General features: G+C 40.5%; 1 protein-coding gene across 4 annotated transcripts in view; it reads right to left on the reverse strand.

Moving 5' to 3' along the window:
* Positions 1–205: 205 nt before the first annotated feature.
* LOC140735331 (RNA exonuclease 5-like) overlaps positions 206–19,705 on the reverse strand; it is a 57,643-nt gene continuing 38,143 nt past the window's right edge. For all 4 annotated transcript variants that reach the window (XM_073060254.1, XM_073060252.1, XM_073060253.1 and 1 more), the window contains 7 exons: positions 16,690–16,815; positions 13,598–13,735; positions 9,604–9,696; positions 5,676–5,895; positions 3,223–3,440; positions 1,890–1,999; positions 206–894 (listed from right to left, as the gene is read on the reverse strand). In XM_073060254.1, the coding sequence (XP_072916355.1) occupies positions 840–894; positions 1,890–1,999; positions 3,223–3,440; positions 5,676–5,895; positions 9,604–9,696; positions 13,598–13,735; positions 16,690–16,815 (960 nt within the window). In that variant the 3' untranslated portion in view covers positions 206–839. The remainder of the gene's footprint in view (positions 895–1,889; positions 2,000–3,222; positions 3,441–5,675; positions 5,896–9,603; positions 9,697–13,597; positions 13,736–16,689; positions 16,816–19,705) is intronic.

Below are 19,705 nucleotides of genomic sequence, written 5' to 3' on the forward strand. Positions count from 1 at the left end.
ATGGATGGACACAGCGTTATTGGAATGGGAAGTGGTATTAAAATGGGTGGCTACTAGGAGATCCCCGTTTTTCTGGCGGATGGGGCTTAGACGCTCAGTGAAGCGGTCTCCCAATCTACGTCTGATCTCACCAATACACACTGATATACCATTTACCAAGAGGCCAATTCTGAAAATGAAGTTTGGAATAAAGTTGAACATAATCTTCCTCTTCTCAAAAACTGTTCTTGTTAGTAGATATACAAATAACTGTACACTCCACAAAATAGATAAATATTCATGTCAGAAAATGAAACAAAGATGCACAATACATGACAGTGTTTTCAAATACAAAACCAATATAAATGCAGACTGTGAAAATAGAATGAGATTCAGGATGCGTAAAATACTACACAGACTACAAATGTCTGTGGAATTGTTACAAACTTGTAGCAACAGGCATAATACAAATCATTCCACAGTGGGAAAGGAGAGATGCATTGAGACCTGCTCAAATACTGTCAAAATTGGCAGCAAATGGAATATTTTCTGCACAACATAACCTAAAACTGGCATGATCTGGCCATGGGGTGACTGGAATTTCTGATTTCTGACCAAGAGAACTTGGTGCCATAACATAACCCAAATGGACTTGGATTATTTTCACACTTGAAACTTTCCTTTATAAAAGTTTAATTGCTTAAAAAAATACTTATAAGCAGCTTTCTTGGCTCAGTCACGGCTGTTGACATAATTCAACTGTACACATGTGATCCAAGAACTATGTTCACTTTTTAACCATTCAGTTAATGGTTGGCATCAAAGCTGTAGTGTTGTGAATCCATACTGAACATTCAGTTTTAAGAAATCTGCTTTATTTCGAGAAGGCAGAGTCCAGGCGCTGAGCAGTGATCACTATATTAAACAAAAAGAAATGAATAAGTTAGAATAAAACTGTACAAAGGCCCTTTAAAAAAATCAAGTTTTTAATAATTAAAGGAAAATGATAGGTGACTTTCCTTAAATATACAAAGGGAAAATGATAGGGACTAGTGAGAGAATCTCAAATGAGGGAATATAGTTACAAGGGGAGAATGCCAACTAAGTTCACTTGTGTCGAGTTTTTCAAAATATCTACCTCTTGCTGTCCGTGATATGACATAGATGGTGGCCGTTGATGCGAGCAAGATGTCTCCTGAGAAAGAAATTTCTACAAAAGCCGCTGTGCTGACCGTAAAATATTAAACAAGAAATGAGTATCACCACTGGTCACCAAGACTGAGCAAACCTTGAGACTGACACCAAAATCTTTCAAATTGAGGTGATTAAGAACACCTCACTGGGGCTAGAGCATTTCTGGAATTCTCTACCCTCAAGGGTTGTGGAGGTCAGACTATTGGAGCTATTACAAGAGGAATTAGGTACGTTTTTGAAGGATCAGAGAATTGAGGACTATGGGGAGTTAGATGGGGCAGATAAGACATGACCATACTGATGAACAGAATGGCCTGTTCCTGTTTTCTTACGTTCACTTATTTATTCCTTTACTCTCCCTTGTTTCTCCTCAGTTCACTCTGCACCCTCACTCTCCAGCATCTCATATTAAGACTTTCAAAGTCCTGGCTTCAGTTACACTGGTTTAGTTAAGAGGATGGTAGAAGCATTGTAATCTATTCAGCACTCTTGGGTTGGGGCAGATGATGTTATTCAAGAGAATTAAAAAAAACACACAGTAATTACATTAATCATAAGAATGTGAATTGCTGCCAACACGGCAGTCTTTTATAACAATTTAGATATGCATTAAATATGCTAGACTACAGCCAAATGTCAGGAACAGCGTACAGAAAAATTATTAGTGGCATTGTGAATGGATTAGTGACTTGTAAAACGTTTATTGTATGTTTTACCTATTTATTCCAGGCAGCAGGACAACACAAAGCATGCCACTGGGTATTCCTCTGAAGAGCCGTCCAACACGTCGATCCAGAATCCGTATCACATTTTTCACCTCTTGCTCCTATTCAATATAACATATTTTAGCAACTGGGCCAGAAGTAAGAATTACATTGGTCTCCCTGCAATCTGTTGCTCTCCTGTATCCCACACTCCCTGTTACTACTCTATATCGGTCCTTCAGAATGGCACCACCAGGCTTTAAACCTTCAACGTTTCTCTGGAGCTCTACTGATATTAAATGCAGCACAAGAGGAAGGTATGGCATTTATTTTGATCTCAGGTTATCAATAAAGCTCTGCGACTCCTGCATGGCCAATTTAATCGCAAGTTAAGGTTTTCTACCCCAGCCCAAGTGGTTTGAATAATTTTGTTCTGTTTACTACTATTATGCGTTGCTTACACCAAAAGTGAAGTGGGTACCCTAATCCATGTTTTAAACAAAATCAGCTGATACGGAGCTTGTACTAGATCAGATTGTTGTCATAAACACTCAGTGACCACTTTATGAGACATCTCCTGTACCTAATTGTGTCCTCTGGTTTTAACCACTCCCACAATAGGAAACATCCACTCCACATCCACACTGTCAAGGCCTTTCATCATTCATTAGGTTTCAAGGAGCTCACCCCTCATTCTTCTGAATTGCAGTGAATGCAGGTTCAATAATGGGGCTACTGGGTGTATGTTCATGGTCTTCTGCTGCTGTAGCCCGTCCACTTCAAGGTTTCACATGTTATGCATTCAGAGATGCACTTCTGCACACCACTGTTGTAATGTGTGGTTATTCGAGTTGCTGTCAACTTGAACCAGTCTGGCCATTTTCCTCTGACCTCTCTCATTAACAAAATATTTTGGCCCACAGTACTGCCGCTCACTGGATGTTTTTTTGATGTTCCACACCTTTCTCTGTGATCTCTAGAGATCATATTTCTTCCCCTTTCTGATGTTTGGTCTGAACAACAACTGAACCTCTTGACCGTGCCTACATGATCTTATGCTTTGAGTTGCTGCCATTTGATTGGCTGATTGGATATTTGCATTAACGAGCAGGTGTACAGGTGTACCTAATAAAGTGGCCACTGAGCGGCTATCAGGGAGCACGGAGCTCACAGAGTAAACAGGACAATAAGTACAAGTGACAAGGGCAAAGCACAGCATGGCACAAAGGTTGTACAGTACGATCTGAGGTAGTCTAAAATGAAATGCTAATAGTGGACGGCTCCATCCCCTCAACCAGCCTAGAGGCTTTATAAATGTTTTAGAATTAGCACAGCTGAAACTTACACATTGAGAAAGCTTCTCTTTTTTCCTCTCAGAAGACTGACTGCTTAGAGACGGCGTGTCAGATACCCTGGGGCTGACAGCAGTGTAGGATTCCTGAGTGGCCCAGGTCTGAAGGTGGTATGGAGTGAGTGCTCTTTGAACACTTAGGTAACTGTTCTTCAGTTTTGTTCCATTCATGGCTGCCTGAGCCTTCAAGGCACTCTCAGGGTTTCCATATTCTGGAAGGTAGACACAAAGTTCAGCAATTACATGAGATTTGCTTCACAAAATTAAAAAGTTCAAAGTAAATTTATTATTAAATTATGTATATTTTCTTGCGGGCATTCACAGTAGAACAGAGAAATACAATAGAATCAGTGAAAAACTACACACAAACGTGCAAAAGAAGACATCCAAAACAAAGTAAATAAATAATACCGGAAACATGAATTGAGTCATTGGAAGTAAGTCCGTAAGTTGTGGAATAATTTCAGAGTTAAGGTTAGTGGGTAATAACTGCTCCTGAACCTGGCGGTGTGGGACCCAAGGCTCCTGTACCTCCTTCTTGATGGCAGCAGTGAGAAAAGAGCATGGTCTGAATGGTGGGGGGTCTTTGCTTTCTTGTGGCAAGGCCTCTATTAGATGTGCTCAACGGTGGTGAGGGCTTTGCCTGTGATAGACTGAGCTCTACTTGTCATGTCATTATGCTATGTTAAATTAGGTCATTATGCTACATTTATGATCCACACAAGCCAATTTTTGCTCTTCTTCATCTGACAGCAAAGGACTGGGCTCAGCAAGGAAGTCATGACCAATACCACCCTTCTGTGCTGCTACATTCCTCTAAATATAATGCTGTCCCAAAACCCTCTACAGCCTAGCGCCAGATGAACCTCTTTTTAATCACATCTATGAATCCAATATAACGGTAAAAATAATTTTATAAGACTATTATGTAGCTCCTCCAAAATAGTTCCAAACACAAAGGATTTCTGGCTGGTTCCCAAGATACACAACAGGCAAATCTGAATCCTGATTGTCCAACTCAACTACAGACAATGCCAAAACAAGGTTTGAATTACAATTCAAATTCCAAGAAGCAAACACAGCATAGCTTCAAGTATTTATCCTCACACATTTAAAAAAATCGAACTCTTATAAAGTTAACTATTAATTTCCAGAATTCCTCAGTAAAAATACCTCAGCAGATTTCCTTTTGCCCGCTAACAACATGACGGATTTTCATTTATCTGTGGCCCAAATTCCCTGGTTCTACATAAGAATGGCCATTCACATTAGGTACCTTCTAATATGTATGTTTACGTTGTGGTCTTCTGCTACTGTAGCCCATCCACTTCTAAGTTCAATGTGTTGTACATTCAGAGATGCTCTTCTGCACACCACTGTTGTAACACGTGGTTATCGGAGTTGCTGCTGCTTTCCTGTCAGTTTTTCACACCATTCTCAGTACACTCTAGACTACTCTGTATGAAAATCCCTGGAGATCAGCAGTTCTTGAGAAACCACCCAGTCTGGTACCAACAATCATTCCATTGTCAAGGTCATTTAGATCACATTTCTTCCCCATCTGATGTTTGCTCTGAACAAGTGAACCTCTAGACATGTCTGCATACTTTTAAGCACTGAGTTGCTGTCACACGATTGGCTGAATAGACATTTGCATTAACGAGCAGATGTACAAGTGTACCTAATATAGTTGCCACTGAGTGTAATCACAAACAAGAGAAAATCTGCAGATGTTGTAAATCAAAGTAATATACTCAAAATGTTGGAGCAACTTAGCAGGTCAGGCAGCATCTATGGAAAAGAGTAACAGTAAACATGACTAATGAAAGGTCTTGGCCTGAAAATGTTGGCTGTTTACTTTTTTCCATAGATGCTGCCTGGCCTGCTGAGTTCCTCTAGCCATTTCGTGTGTGCCACTGACTGTATAAGGTTTTAGTCTATAAACTTAGCAAGAAGCCAGTTTCTAACTTTGAAGTTTTCACAGTGTAAGAGCCAAGTCTCTGCCAACAGTGAACCAGCAATGAGGACATTGGTGACCCAGCATCTCTTCTTGGGTAGCTCTTCATACTTAACTAGATAAGAAATCTTCCTGGAGAATACCAGGTACAAACCAATATTCTGTCAACCCGAGGTAGCATTTTTGAGAATGAACATACTTGGGTGTTAACGTAAACCTAAAGAAGTTTTATGGTTCTTTCACGAGGAAAACTGCAGATGCTGGAAATTCAAACAACACACACAAAATGCTGGTGGAACACAGCAGGCCAGGCAGCATCGATAAGGAGAAGCACTGTCGCCGTTTCGGGCCGAGACCCTTCGTCATGGTCACCCTTTATGGTTCTTTCATTATTCTAAATATTGGCATGCGATTCCCAGGTATACAGTTTAACTTATTTATGACAGAATTGTCAAATGCTTTGACCAATTTGAACTGTTGATCTACTCACTGATAAAACAATCCTTATTCTTTGCATTAGGTTTATCACCCACAGAAATTACTGCTTCAATGTGTCCAAATTGGCTAAATTTCTCTGCAATGTCTTCCAAAGTCAACAGACTTTGCTGAATTCCAGCCACATAAACAACAGCCTGATTTGTGATGTCTTTCTCTAGTTTCTTTAGGATTGTTTCACAATCCAAGGATTTTTCACTCATAGGTCTTTGAACCTAGAAAGAAAGAAGAAATGTGTTTTAATTCTCAATTGTCTTGAGCATTAACATTGTTAGGAATATGTTTGGGAGAGTGGACGATGCCCTTAATCTGAATCAAATTTTAAACACATGGAAAGGAAAATCTTCCATCCTCAGGTGTAAAATTCCTTCGAAAATGTGTCTACGCATAATTAATTCATGCTTGAATGCTCTATTTCTACACCTAGGTCTGGCCGTACCTCTAGCACTAACTATTTTTAAGCTCTCTCTTGCTCTGGCTCTAGTTCTGTATCTCTATCCCATCCAACTTACTCAGAGACATGAGGATGGTTGGTGTGGAAAGAGGCACATTTAAGTCAAAATAATGGATAAAGTTTTATATATTTATACTTTCAGAAGCTGATATATAGAATCCAGTAAAATACAATCAGAAAATCATGTCTGCGAACCTAGAAAAACAACTAATTCTGAGCCACAATATTGATGGACAGTGCAGCTCAATGCCATCTTGACCCAAACAGCAGTTCTTGCCCCTTCCTCTTCATTTACTACCCCTGACCACTACCTCATATCTGTCCCTAAACACTAACCCGACCCCCTAACCCTCATGTTGTTCCCCCAAATCATCACTATGAACCCAAAAAAAAACTAGTTGAGCCATGACATTGACGGACAATGTAGTTCCACACCGTCTTGATCCGAATCTGAATCTGCGGTGACAGAAACATCATGTAGGAATTACATAGCAGAAAACATAGTGGCCAAACTATACTGTGCTGGCATTTAATCCCATTAAAGGCTGAAACTCTAACATTACAGTCCACCCGTTCAGTTAATCTGTTATTCTTGTTCTCTTTTTTCCATATACACTGAATGGCTACTTTATTAGGAACCTCCTACGGCCCATCCACGTTGAGGATCAACATATTGTGTGTTCAGAGATGTCGTTCTGCACAACAATACTGTAACACATGGTTATTTGAGTTACTGTCATAGGACACAGAACATAGAACAGTACAGCCCATGAACAGGTCCTTCGGCCCACAATGTTGGTGCTGGACTATTTAAATTAGGAATCAAATCGCCAGCTAATCTCTTCTGCTGACACAATGTCCATATCCTTTGTCATATTCATGTGCCTATCTAAATGTCTCTTAAGAGTCCCTAGTGTATCTGGCTTTACCACCACCCCAGGCGGCACATTCCAGGCACCCACCACTCTGTAAAGAGTTGCCCCTCACATCTCCTTTGAGATAAGTCTCTCTTAGCTTAAATGCACGCCCTCTGGTATTAGACATTTCAACCCTGGGAAAAAGATACTGTCTGTCTACTCTATCTATGCCTCTCATAATCGTATAAATCTCTTATCAGATCTCCCCCCAGCCTCCACTGCTCAAGAGAAAACAACTCAAATTTGTCCAGCCTCTCATTGTAACACATGCCCTCTAACCCAGACGGCGTCCTGGTAAACCTCTTCTGAACCCTCTCCAAAATCTTGACATCCTTCCTATAATGGGACAACTAGAAATGTATGCAATACTGCAGATATGGCCAGATAAAGCTGCAACATAACCTCCTGACTCTTGAACTGAATGGCTTGATTAATAAAGGCAGGCATGTCCTATGCCTTCATAACTACCCCGTCAACCTGTGTAGCCTCTTTCAGGGAGTTATGAACTTGGATCCCAAGATCCATCAGCTCATTAACACTGTTTTGCCCTGAACAGTGTATTGTCTCTTTACATTTAACCTTCCAAGGTGGAACTCTTCACCTTTAACTGGGTTAAACTCCATCTGCCATTTCTCTGCCCGTGTCTGCAACTGATCTGTATCCCACTGTACTCTTTGCCAGTCTACTACACCAACCACAACACAACAAATATATGTGTCATCTACAAGCATACTAACGCACCCACCACATTTTCATCCAGGCCAATTATATACATATCCATCATCATCAACGTGTGCTGTGCCGTATGACATGGGTGATCATGGTCCATGACCATGATTGTTCCTGGCAAATTTTTTCTACAGAAGTGGTTTGCCATTGGCTTCTTCTAGGCAGTGCCTTTACAAACGGGTGACCCCAGCCATTATCAATACTCTTCAGAGATTATATGCCTGGTGTCAGTGGTCACACAACCAGAACTAATGACATGCACGAGCTGCTCATATGACCATCCAACTGCCCCCATGGCTTCACGTGACTCTGATCTGGGGGGGTGGGGATTGGTTAAGCAGGTGCTACACCTGGCCCAAAGGGTAACCTGCAGGATAGTGGAGGGAAGGAATGCCTTACACCTCCTTTGGTAGAGACGTATCTCTATCCCGCCATCCAATATACGTATCCAAGTTATTTACATACGCCCTCCTGTCAGCATGAAACAGATTGTCCATTCTCCTCTGACCTCCCTCATTAACAAAGCATTTTCACCCACTGAACTGCCACTCATCGGATGTTTTCTGTTTTTCGTATCATTCTCTGTAAAGTCCAAAGACTGCTTGCATGAAAATCCCAGGAGATCAGCAGTTTCTGAGATACTCAAACCACCCTGATTAGCACCAACATTAATTCCATGATCAATGTCACTTAGGTCACATTTCTTTCCCATTCTGATGTTTAGTCTGACCAAACTTGCAACCTACAATGCTCCTGCTGTTCTCTGTCCCAATATTTATGTAGCATTCTGCTGATTTTTTTCCCAAAGTTATGCTGATACATCAAGAAAGTTCCGTGAAATTCCTGGTGCTAGAGTTGTTGCTAGCATGTGAAGAGCCATACCGGAATCCAGTTCGAGCTGAAAAGTCGAGTGTACCTTTGTCTCCACAGGTGCTGCTTCACCCACTGATTTCCTCCAGCAGTTCATCTGCTCCAGAACTCAACTGCATAATCCCGACCACCCAGGACATCTTCAAGAGGTGGTGCCTCAAGAATACATCCATCAGTGAGGACGCACAGGAGCCTGAAAATCCACACTCAACAGTTCAGAAACAGCTTCTTTCCTCCGTCATCAAATTTCTGAATGGTCAACGAACCCTACCTCATGATTCCTCTTTTTGCAGATCACTTATATCTTTTGGAAATAATAGTAATTTTTGTGTCTTTGCACTGTATTGCTCCTGCAAAACAACACATTTCATGTCATCTATGACAGTGATAATAAACTTGATTCTAACATCCTCTTTGTTCCATCCAATGACCTCCTCTGCCATTTAAACAACCTTCTTTCTCTCACTTCCTGATGGAGTCTTCAATTTAAAACATTTACTGTTTCTCTCTCCACGGATGCTGCCTCATCTGCTGAGTTTTTCATCAATCTCCATTTTTATTCAAGACTTTCACCACCTACACTTTAAAAAAAATCATGCAATGTATTATATATTGTAACACACTGGATTAGTAAGGGTTTGTAAGGGTTCATCAGGCTCCTGACCCAGAGTACATAACTTCACTCATCCTAACACTCAACTGATTCCTACCAACAGACATGCTTTTAAGGGCTCTACAACTCATATTCTCAATATTATTTGTTGTGTTTTACATATTGGTCGTTTGCCCATCTTTGTGTGTAATTTGTTATTGATTCTATCATGTTTACTGTGAACGGCCACAAGAAAAAGAATCGCAGGGTTGTATGTATATGGTGGCATACATGCACTTTGATAACACATTTATGTTGAAATTTGAACTTTGTTGTGCACGAGAGAACTGTATGTTATTACCTTAATGAGGAATCCAGCCACAATGCTTCCATTCAGTGTTTCTACAGCAATCAATGCACTTTCAGGCACCTTGTACTGAACCCGCACATAAGGCTGTAAAGGAAATGAGAGAAGTTACAGAACTGCTAGAACCACTTCCTTGAAATTTCCTTTACCCAGTTCTTAGTTCACTTCTGTAAAATGATTATTTACACAGTTCATTTCACAATCTCAGTGGGTTCAAGTACTAGTTTACCAAGTGAGTTTACAGAGTCATAGAACACTACAAACTCCACCATGGATAGTCATAAGCCTGGATGTGAAAGAAGGGTTGGGCATGGGATTGCATCCTGTAAAACCCCAGAGCTACAGAAACACCAACAGAAGCTCCAAAGACCTCATCCCTGGCAGAGGAAGGATCTTTGCCTAGAAGACGTGTGTAGTCAGTGGTGAAATCAGAAGCCCCAGGGCTGATCAGCTTTCAGTTCAGGACTGAGGACTCTGGTAAGCTGATGTCAGTGGCTTATGCCCCAACAGGGACGATTGGCTTAAGAAGACGAAGAACTCTGTAACACAGAGAAAAGGCTCTTCAGTCCATCTCGTCCATGCCAAATGTTGAGAGTAGCAAGTCTGTAAAAGAGATCATGTTAAGTAGATTTAATGAATACTTTTTCCAGTAAGATTGGCCAAGGAACAGAAGACCAACAGAATTTTCCCACTCTCCGTAACGTAATGCTACAAAGTGTTCAGTAACCATCCGAGTGATAAAAGTTAGCATTGTGTTTCCTTAGAAGCTTGGCACCCTCATAATATAGCTCACCACTGTACAACACAGGAGTGACAACCCGGTTTGCACACATGACTCAGATAGCAATACCATTCTGGGGAAATCAAATTAATACTAATAATGTGAAAGATGAATTCTTGGAATACACACTATGTGCAGATTCACTATTAAATCTAAACACAGATAACCTACAGCACTATACAGGCCCTTATACAAGGTTGTGCCGAACATGTCCCTACTCTTTTTTTTCCCCAATTTGCTTTATTTGAATGAAAATAGAATCAATTGAGAAAATGCTTAGTTTAGATCTAATACAACAAAATAGAAAAGGGTTGCTTATTGTGTTGTAAAGGGGCCCCCAGAGAAACGGTGATTATTTATGGCTAAAATTTAAATTAATTTCAAAAATGAAATAAATCAATCCATAACCAAGGTTTTCAGTCTAAATAAATAAAATGATTAAGGTATGAAAGGCACCCCAGCTACATCAGACCAGCAAACTACATTAAACAAAATGTCAGCAGACAGGAAAAAATTAACACTAATAAATAATACAGGAATAATATCAGCAACACATAATATTTAAGGGACAAAAATATGGCAAGAATAGTGGTTCAGCATTGGAGACATTAAAAATATTATATTTAAGGAAAATGCTTATAAACTTGCTAGAAAGACAAGAGCATTAAAATGAAAAGACTACAATATAAAAGCAGAATAAAGTGCTGTGATTTCAAAAGGCATTGGTCAGACCACATTTGAAGTATGGAGAGCAGCTTTGGGCCCCCTATTAGACCATACGACCATAAGATACAGGAGCAATCAAGGATCAATCCTGACCAATCAAGAATCTATCACCTTCTGCCTTAAAGACTCCACAGCTGCAAAAGGGCAAAGAATTCCACAGATTCACCATCTCGGAAAGGGTGCGCTGGCATTGGAGAGGGTCCCAAGGAGGTGTATGAGAATGATCCCAGGAACGAAAGGGTTAAAGCATAGGCGTATTTGATGGCTCTGCGCCTGCACTCACTGGAGCTTAGAAGGATGAAGGGGCGTCTCATTGAAACCTACTGTATTTTGAAATGTCTAGATAGAGAGGACTTCGAGAGGATGTTTCCAATAGTGGGAGTGCCTAGGACCAGAGGGCAGAGGGCATAGCCCCAGAATAGAAGGGGGAATCCCTTTAGAATAGAGTTGAGGAAGAAGTTCCTTAGACCAGAGGATGATGAATGGGTAGAATTCATTGCTACAGATTTTTTAAGTGGAGGGCATCGAAGATTACAGCGAAGGCATTAGAATGGGGTTGAGAGGGGATACTAAATCAGTAATGTTTGAGTGACAAAGCAAACTCCATGTGCCCAATGGCATAATTCTGCTCCTACGACTTATGGTATAAAAACCAATAAATTAAAGAACATTCCAGAATTCAGCAAATGATAAACAAGGGGAAAATAGAACACAAGGGCAAACTAACAGGAAACAAAATCAGAAGGAACGGACAAAGGAAAAGATTAGCAAGACTAATGTGGGTCTTGTACAGAGACAGGAGAATTTATGGTAGGCTATAGAGCAGCGACAGAGGAATTAAACAAATTCTTTATTCTCTCATCACAAAGAAGAGGGAAATAACCTGCTGGAATTAGTGATGCAGGAATAAAGCAGGCCCTTCTTAGACTGGGTTCCACAGGAATCAGTGCTTAGACTCCAATTATTTATAATGTGTATTAATGATTTGGCTAAGGGGAACAAAATGTAACATTGCCAAGTTTGACGATGGCATGGCACAAATTCTAAGCTGCAAGAAGAAAGCAAACAGGCTGCAAGGGAGGTTGACAAACCAAGTGAGTGGGTTACAACAGACCAGAAAAGTTACTAAAAAAAAAGCGCCCCGGAAATACTGAGCTTTCCCCTAAATGGAGAGAGGTGAGCAATATTGTCACATATACGTAATGTGGTGTTCTTGTACACTTCATTAAAAGCTAACATGCTGGAACAGCAGACTATTAGGAAGGTGACTTTATGTTAGTCTTTACTGCAAGAGGATTTGAGAACATGAAAAGAATCTTATTACACCACACCTGGAGTATTCTATACAGTTTTGGTCTACTCATGTAAAGCAGGTTTTACTTCCCATGGATGAAGTGCAGTGAAGATTTACCAATGCTTGTTCACAAGGTGGCAGGTATGCCATTGAAAGGTACAAAATTTTTTGAAAGTTCGACAGGGTAGATAATTGCTAACCTCGAACTGTAGAGTTATCATGGTCTCAAAGTAAGGAGGAGAGATTTTTTATATTAAAAGAGTGATGAATCTCTGGAACTTGTTCCTTTCAGAACAGTGGAGATTCAGTCACTGAATACATTCTAAATAGTGGACTGCAGCAATAAAAGCTGATCAATGCAATGCATTGTTAAAGACTGCCCTCTCTGATCTTTCCAAGGCACGTGGCCACCTGTCATTGCAACCAATTGCATTAACACACAAGCACCTATCATAAACTATATTTCATTAGAGATTAATGTTTAAGCAACATACACTGAGTGGCACTTTATGAGGTACACCTGTACTCCTGCTCTTTTAATGCAAATATCGAACCAGCCGATCATGTGGCAGCAACTCAATTCATAAAAGCATGCAGACATGGTCAGGAGGTTCAGTTGTTGTGCAGATAAAACATCAGAAATGGGGAAGGAATGTGATCTCAGAGACTTTGAGCGTGAAAAGATTGCTGGTGCCAGACGAGGTGGCCTGAGTATTGCAGAAACAGCTGATTTCCTGGGATTTTCATGCATAACAGTCTCTAAAGTTTACAGAGAATGGTGTGAGAAACAAAAAATATCCAATGAGTGGCAGTGCTGTGGGCAAAAATGTTTTGTTAATGAGAGAGGTCAGAGGGGAAAGGCCAAGTCGGATCAAGATAACAGGAAGGCGATAAGTAACCCAAATAACCACACGTTACAACAGTGATGTGCAGAAGAACATCTCTAAATGCACAACATATCAAACCTTGAGGTGAATGGGCTACAGCAGCAAAAGTCCACGTTCATACACTCAGGGGTCACTCTACTAGTTTTAGGAGGTTCCTAATAAAAAGGCCACTAAGTGTGTATGTCCATTCTGCATTATTCTGAGCAACAATGTTATTCTCTAGTTTAATATATAGGCTAAAGTTATTACAAAAATTACTAAAGCAGAAGAGACTACTCTTTCTGTAATTACTGCACATACCTGGTATGTTTCCGTGGTAACAGTGACAGAACTGATGGAACCACAATTTCTGAATGTTCTTTTAACAGATTTTAAACAGAAATCCTTACAGAATGGCCCAACGTACACAGTACACATCTCTGACAACATCTGTTGCATCTGTAGAGAAATTTGAAAAGAAAAATTAATTAAGATCTGTCAATGAGACTTCTTGATGTAGGGCAGTGATCCCTTAACAAACACCTATAGACACATTAACCAAAGGATTTGGGATTTGATGGTGAAATTAGAATTTATTGGCTATTCCTTAAAATCAATGATAAGGTGGTGATGGTGAATGAAAGATGACAGGGAAGCTACAGAGCTCATTTATCACCTGACCCGAGTGCCTAGAACTAGGGTGGTCACAGTTTCTAGATAAGCGGGTTGGCCATTCAGGTCAGAAATGAGAAATGCTCTCATCCAGAGAGTGGAACTCATTGGAATTCCTAACCTTGAAACACATCGCCGATCTTTCTATGTCGCTCGGTCTATATTCTTTAAATCCCTCTCAGATAATGCTTTGGGAGTGCCTTCACCGTAAGGAATGGCAGCTCACCATCGTCTTCTTGTGAGCAATTAGGGATGGACAAAAACATAGAACAGTATAGCACAGTACAGACTCTTTAGCCCACGCTGTTGCTTTGATCTTTCCACTCCTTCAAGATCAATCTAACCCTTCCCTCCCATATAGCCCTCCATTCTACCCCCCATTACCCAGGACATGTCCTCTTCTCATTGTTACCACCAGGAAGGATGTAGCTGAAGGTACATCCTTACGATTCAGGAACAGCTTCTTCCCTTCTGCTATCCCCTTCCTAAATGGACACTGAACCCATGAACACTACCTCACTTTCTTTTTATTATTTCTGTTTTTGCACTATTTTTAATTTAACTATTTAAGATATATATATTTTACTGCAATTGACTTGCTTATTTTTTTCTACATTATCATTATACTGTGGCTAAGTTAACAAATTTCATGACACATGCCAGTGATATTAAACCTGATTGATTTTTCTTTCATCCATGTGAATATCTAAGAATCTCTTAAATGTCCCTAATGTACCTGCCTTTACCAATACCCCCAAAGTACAATCTGTGCACCCACCACTCTCTGTATAAAAAACCCACCTCTGACATTCCCTCCATAACTTCCTCCAATCAATTTAAAAGTATGTCCTCTCATATAGACAATGCCACCTCGGAAAAAAGTCTCTGGCTGTCCACTCTATCTATGCCTTTTATCATCTTGTACACTTCTATGAAGTCTTCCCTCATTCTCCTCTGTTCCAAAGAGGAAAGCTCCAAATACGTGCTGCAGTGGAGACAAAGCCAAACAAATGTTTACTAATTTAATGAATGGTAGAGTAGGCTTGAGAATCTATTTGCCCAGGTCAGTGGGTCCAGAGGAGGTTCACAAGAATGATCCCAGGAATGAAAGGGTTAATATATGGGGAGCATTTGTTGGCTATGGGCCTGTACTCACTGGGTTTAGAAAGACTGAGGTGGGGGGAAAATCTCATTGAAACCCATCAGATACTGAAAGGCCTAGATAGAATGGACGTGGAGAGGATGTTTCTAATAGCAGGCGGGATTGGGAGGTGCAGTCTAGGACCATAGGCATAGCTCAGAATACGAGGATGCCCCTTTAGAATAAAGGTGAGGAGAACTTTCTTTAGCCAGGGGTAGGTATTTAAAGCAGAGGTTGATATATTCTTGACAGGTAAGGGCAACAAAGGTTAAGAGGAGAAGACAGGAGAATGGGGTTGAGAGGGAAAATAAATCAGTCATGATGGAAAAATGGAGTGGACTTGAATGGGTCGAGTGGCCAGGTTCTACTCCTATGTCTTGTGGTCTACCCCCCCTCTGATATCTTATATATGTCCTTTTATATATTTACTCATACAGTTTTGGCAAGGTAAGTATTTCAATATGAAGATATGATGGATGTACTTCAAATCAGGATGGTGTATGATCGGGAGTGGAACGTGCATCACTACCACACTGTGTGCCTGTTACTTGCTCTTCTAGGTAATGGAAGCCTTAGGTTGGCTTAGCAAATTGTAGCTGATATATATGTTGTAGCCACAGTGTGCTGGCAACTGAGAGAAAGACTTTTTATACATTTTATTGTGGGTGCAGAAGGTACACTCTATTGTATAATCTATAACATTGCATTGCGGTCACTTGACATTACCCCCATTTCTTGAAACATCTAACACTGAACAGACAGCAGAATCTGTGGGGTAGCAGCATTATCACTGCTAATTAACACCAATTTCTGGCATTCCTTTGTCTCCATCACATCAATACTCTGAAAATTTCTTCCCAACAACGTAGTGGGAGAAATGTCATCACAATTGCTGGAACAGTTGAAAAGAGCTTTGTTCTGCCAATTTAGAGCAGATAAACCCCAAGCACAATTTTTATTAAAACGTTATTAAATTATGGAAGTGGCTAATCAACATTTTCCGCTTGTGGATGATGAGGATTACTTTAATAGCTCCTTCCTCTGTTAATAGCATAACTGAAAGCAGGAATGGCCTCTTGAGGTTCAATTGTGAAAGCATATTTGCTGGCCAAGCTAGGCAAGACCATCTGGTTCTTTGTAATTGATGACTTATGAACAAAAAAATGTGGAATATAGGAAGTCACACCTTTTAATTATTTAAAAGACTAATTATTTCTCAGCAATGATTTCACACCGGTAAAAAAACATAGAACAATACAGCACAGTATTAGTGCTTTAGTTCTCAATATTGTTCCTCACTATGCCTTGTGCCATTCGAGCCGTTTCTTTAGCATTTGTCTGTTTATTATAAGGCTGAGCTCCTAACTTGACGCTTGACCCAGCATGGATGGAAAGCGTGCAAGGAACTGGCTGGATTCGAACCCGGGACCATTCGCCTCGCAGTCCAACGTGGATGCCACTGCACCACTGGCCAGAATCACAATGTTGTGCTGATCTTTTAACCCACTCCATGGTCAATCTGTTTATTCAAATAAAGAAATTTCACAGGAACTTCACTAATACAGTGATGCTACAGCAATCCATGTCAGTTTTGTCATACCTTATCGTGTAGTTGTCCTACATTGACTTTCCTATGTAGATCACATTCAATACAGTCAGCATAAGATGTAAAATGAATTAAACTTAAGGCAGCAGCTGGGATGTTAGTCTCAGCACGACGAATAACCTGCAGAAAACATAGTTCAGGTACAGTCAGAGGCAAAGTATTCCAGTTTTTATATGTTTAATTGGCAAGAACTTTTAAAAGTCGACCTCAATGTTTAATATGGATGCCTATCAATATTAATGCATGTAGGCATGGCGCCGGAAGCATGGTGACGCTTGTGGCCTGCCTCCAGCATGTCCCCGAACTGTGTTGGTTGTTGACACAAACAATGCATTTCACTGAATGTTTCTATGTACCTATGATCAACAAAGCTCATCTTCTAGTGTTAAAATCTCTGGGCCCAGCATGTCAGTGCAATTACGAAGAAAGCACGGCAGCACCTCTACTTCCTTACGAGTTTGCGAAGATTCGGCATTACATCTAAAACTTTGACAAACTTCTATAGATATGTGGAGAGTTTATTGACTCGCTGCATCACAATCTGGCATGGAAACACCAATGCCCTTGAATGGAAAATCCTACGAAAAGTAGTGGATACGGCCCAGTTCATCACAGGTGCAGCCCTCCCCACCGTTGAGCATACCTACACGATACGGTGTTGCCGGGAAGCAGGATCCATCATCAGGGACCACCCGCACTTCCCACAACCCAGGACATGCTCTCTTCTCACTGCTGCCATCAGGAAGGTACAGGACCCTCAAGACTCACACCACCAGGTTCAGCAACAGTTACTACCCCTCAACCAACAGGCTCTTGAACCTGAGGGGAATACTTCAGTCAATTTCACTTGCCCTGTCACTGAAATGTTCTCACAATTAATGGATCCATTTTCAAGGACTCTTTATCTCATGTTCTTGATACTTATTGCATATTAATCAATTAAATAATTATTTCTTCCTTTTTGTATTTGCACTGATAGTCGTCTCTGCACTCTGGTTGAATGCTCAAGTTGAATGGTCTTTCATTGAGTTTATTATGATCATTACTCTATTCAGTATGCCCACAAGAAAATGAATTGCAGGATTGTATATGGTGACATATATACTTTGATAATAAATTTTACTTTGAACTTTATATAACATGCAATTTCAGTTAGCAAAATTTCTGAGCATGTTTACCTGCAATAACAGTTCCATGTGTGGGTGTGCCGTGCAGGGCTTTGCAAGATTAGGTAATGGTAAACAAGATACAAGGTTTAAATTCAATAAATGGTATTTGTCAAAAGTGCTGAAATGGTAAATAGACACACATCCACTCACTTGAGAAGACCTGTCAGATACATATTGTGTCAAGTGTTAGATCAGGGTGGTTGCTTGGAACCCTTTTAGTTAATGACTTGTAGAACAGTGTAGATTTCCTTAATCAAGTCTTTCCCATCTCATAACTTATCGGTTGCTATTTTACCCTCCTAATGTTGAGTTTTCCAGCTTTCACAGTGGGATGTCTCAGTGCTAAGTAGCTGGGATATGTGCGCTGGAGTTGAGAAGGATGTTCCAATTAATTAACTTCTTGGTTTTCAGGTCATCTAGTTCTCATCCTCTCTTATTTCCACCTTCTGGTCTATACCATGGCAGTTTCCTCTCTACTCTTATCCACTGCCAGTTCCTGCCCTGGTCCATTAATCCCACCTTCCTTTTCACCATATTTAACATCAGTACTGTACAGTACTTGGGCAGGACTGTTGTGCAATGCCATTGAAAGTTGATTGATAATCACGCAAAACTTATTTTTGTAAATGCTTTCTTTTTGAGGAGAAATACAACTAAAAAGAATGAAACATTTTAAACTGAACTTGCCATTCTAGCTCAATGTTAATGCAGCCAGTGCTGTGAATGAATGCAGTATACACATGAATGAAGAGTTTAAAGTAATTCTTGTTGGTTTTATCTGTTGCTTGGTTCAAAAGAGAGGGCCAACATACAGTTGCAAGAAAGAGTTTGTGAACACTTCACAATTACTTGGTTTTCTGCATTTATTACTCATAAAATGTGGTCTGATCTTCATCTAAGTCACAATAATAGACAAACATGATCTGCCTAAGCTAATAACACACAAACAATTATAATTTTCGTGACTTTATTGAACACACTGTTTAAGCATTCACAATCCAGGCTGGAAAAAGTATGTGAACCCTTGTGTTTAATAACTGGTAGAACCTTCTTTGGCAGCAATGACCTCCACCTAATGTTTGCTGTAGCTGCTGATCAGACTTGCACAATGGTGAGGGGGAATTTTAGACCACTCCATCAATTATTTCTGGGATACCTTGCATGAACAGCCCTCTTCAGGTTATGCCACAGCATCTCAATTGGTTAAGGTCTGGACTCGGACTTGGCCATTCCAAAACACAAATTTTCAGCTTTTTAAACCATTCTGTTGTTGATTTACTCGTGTTTTGGATCACCGTTTTGTTGCATCATCCAACTTTGATTAAGCTTCAGGTGACAGACTGCTACCCTGACAATTTTCTGTCAAGTGTCTTGATACGGTTTTGAATTCATTGTTTCCTCAACGATTGCAAGCTGTCCAGGCCCTGAGGCAGCAAAGCAGCCCCAAACCATGATGCTCCTTCCACCATGCTTCACAGTTGGGATGAGGTGTTGGTGTGCAGTGCCCTTTTCCTTCAAACACAGCGGTGTGCATTTCTGCCAAAAACTTCAACTCCTGTCTCATCTGTCCAGAGGACACTGTCTCAGAAGCATTGTGGAACGTTCAGGTGGTCTTTTGCAAACCTGAGATGTATAGCAATGTTTTTTTTGGAAAGCAGTGGTTTCCTATGCAGTGACCTTCCATGAACACCATTCTTGTTCAGTGCTTTTCTTATAGTGTGGGCACTTAAACAGAGACTTCAGTAAATTCTAGAAATTTTTGCAGGTATTTTGCTGTGACCCTTGGGTTCTTTTTCACCTCCGTCAGTATTGCACATTGTGCTCTTGGTGTGATCTTTGCA

The sequence above is a fragment of the Hemitrygon akajei genome, chromosome 11 (genome assembly GCF_048418815.1).
Source record: "Hemitrygon akajei chromosome 11, sHemAka1.3, whole genome shotgun sequence".
NCBI classification, from domain to species: Eukaryota; Metazoa; Chordata; class Chondrichthyes; order Myliobatiformes; family Dasyatidae; genus Hemitrygon; species Hemitrygon akajei.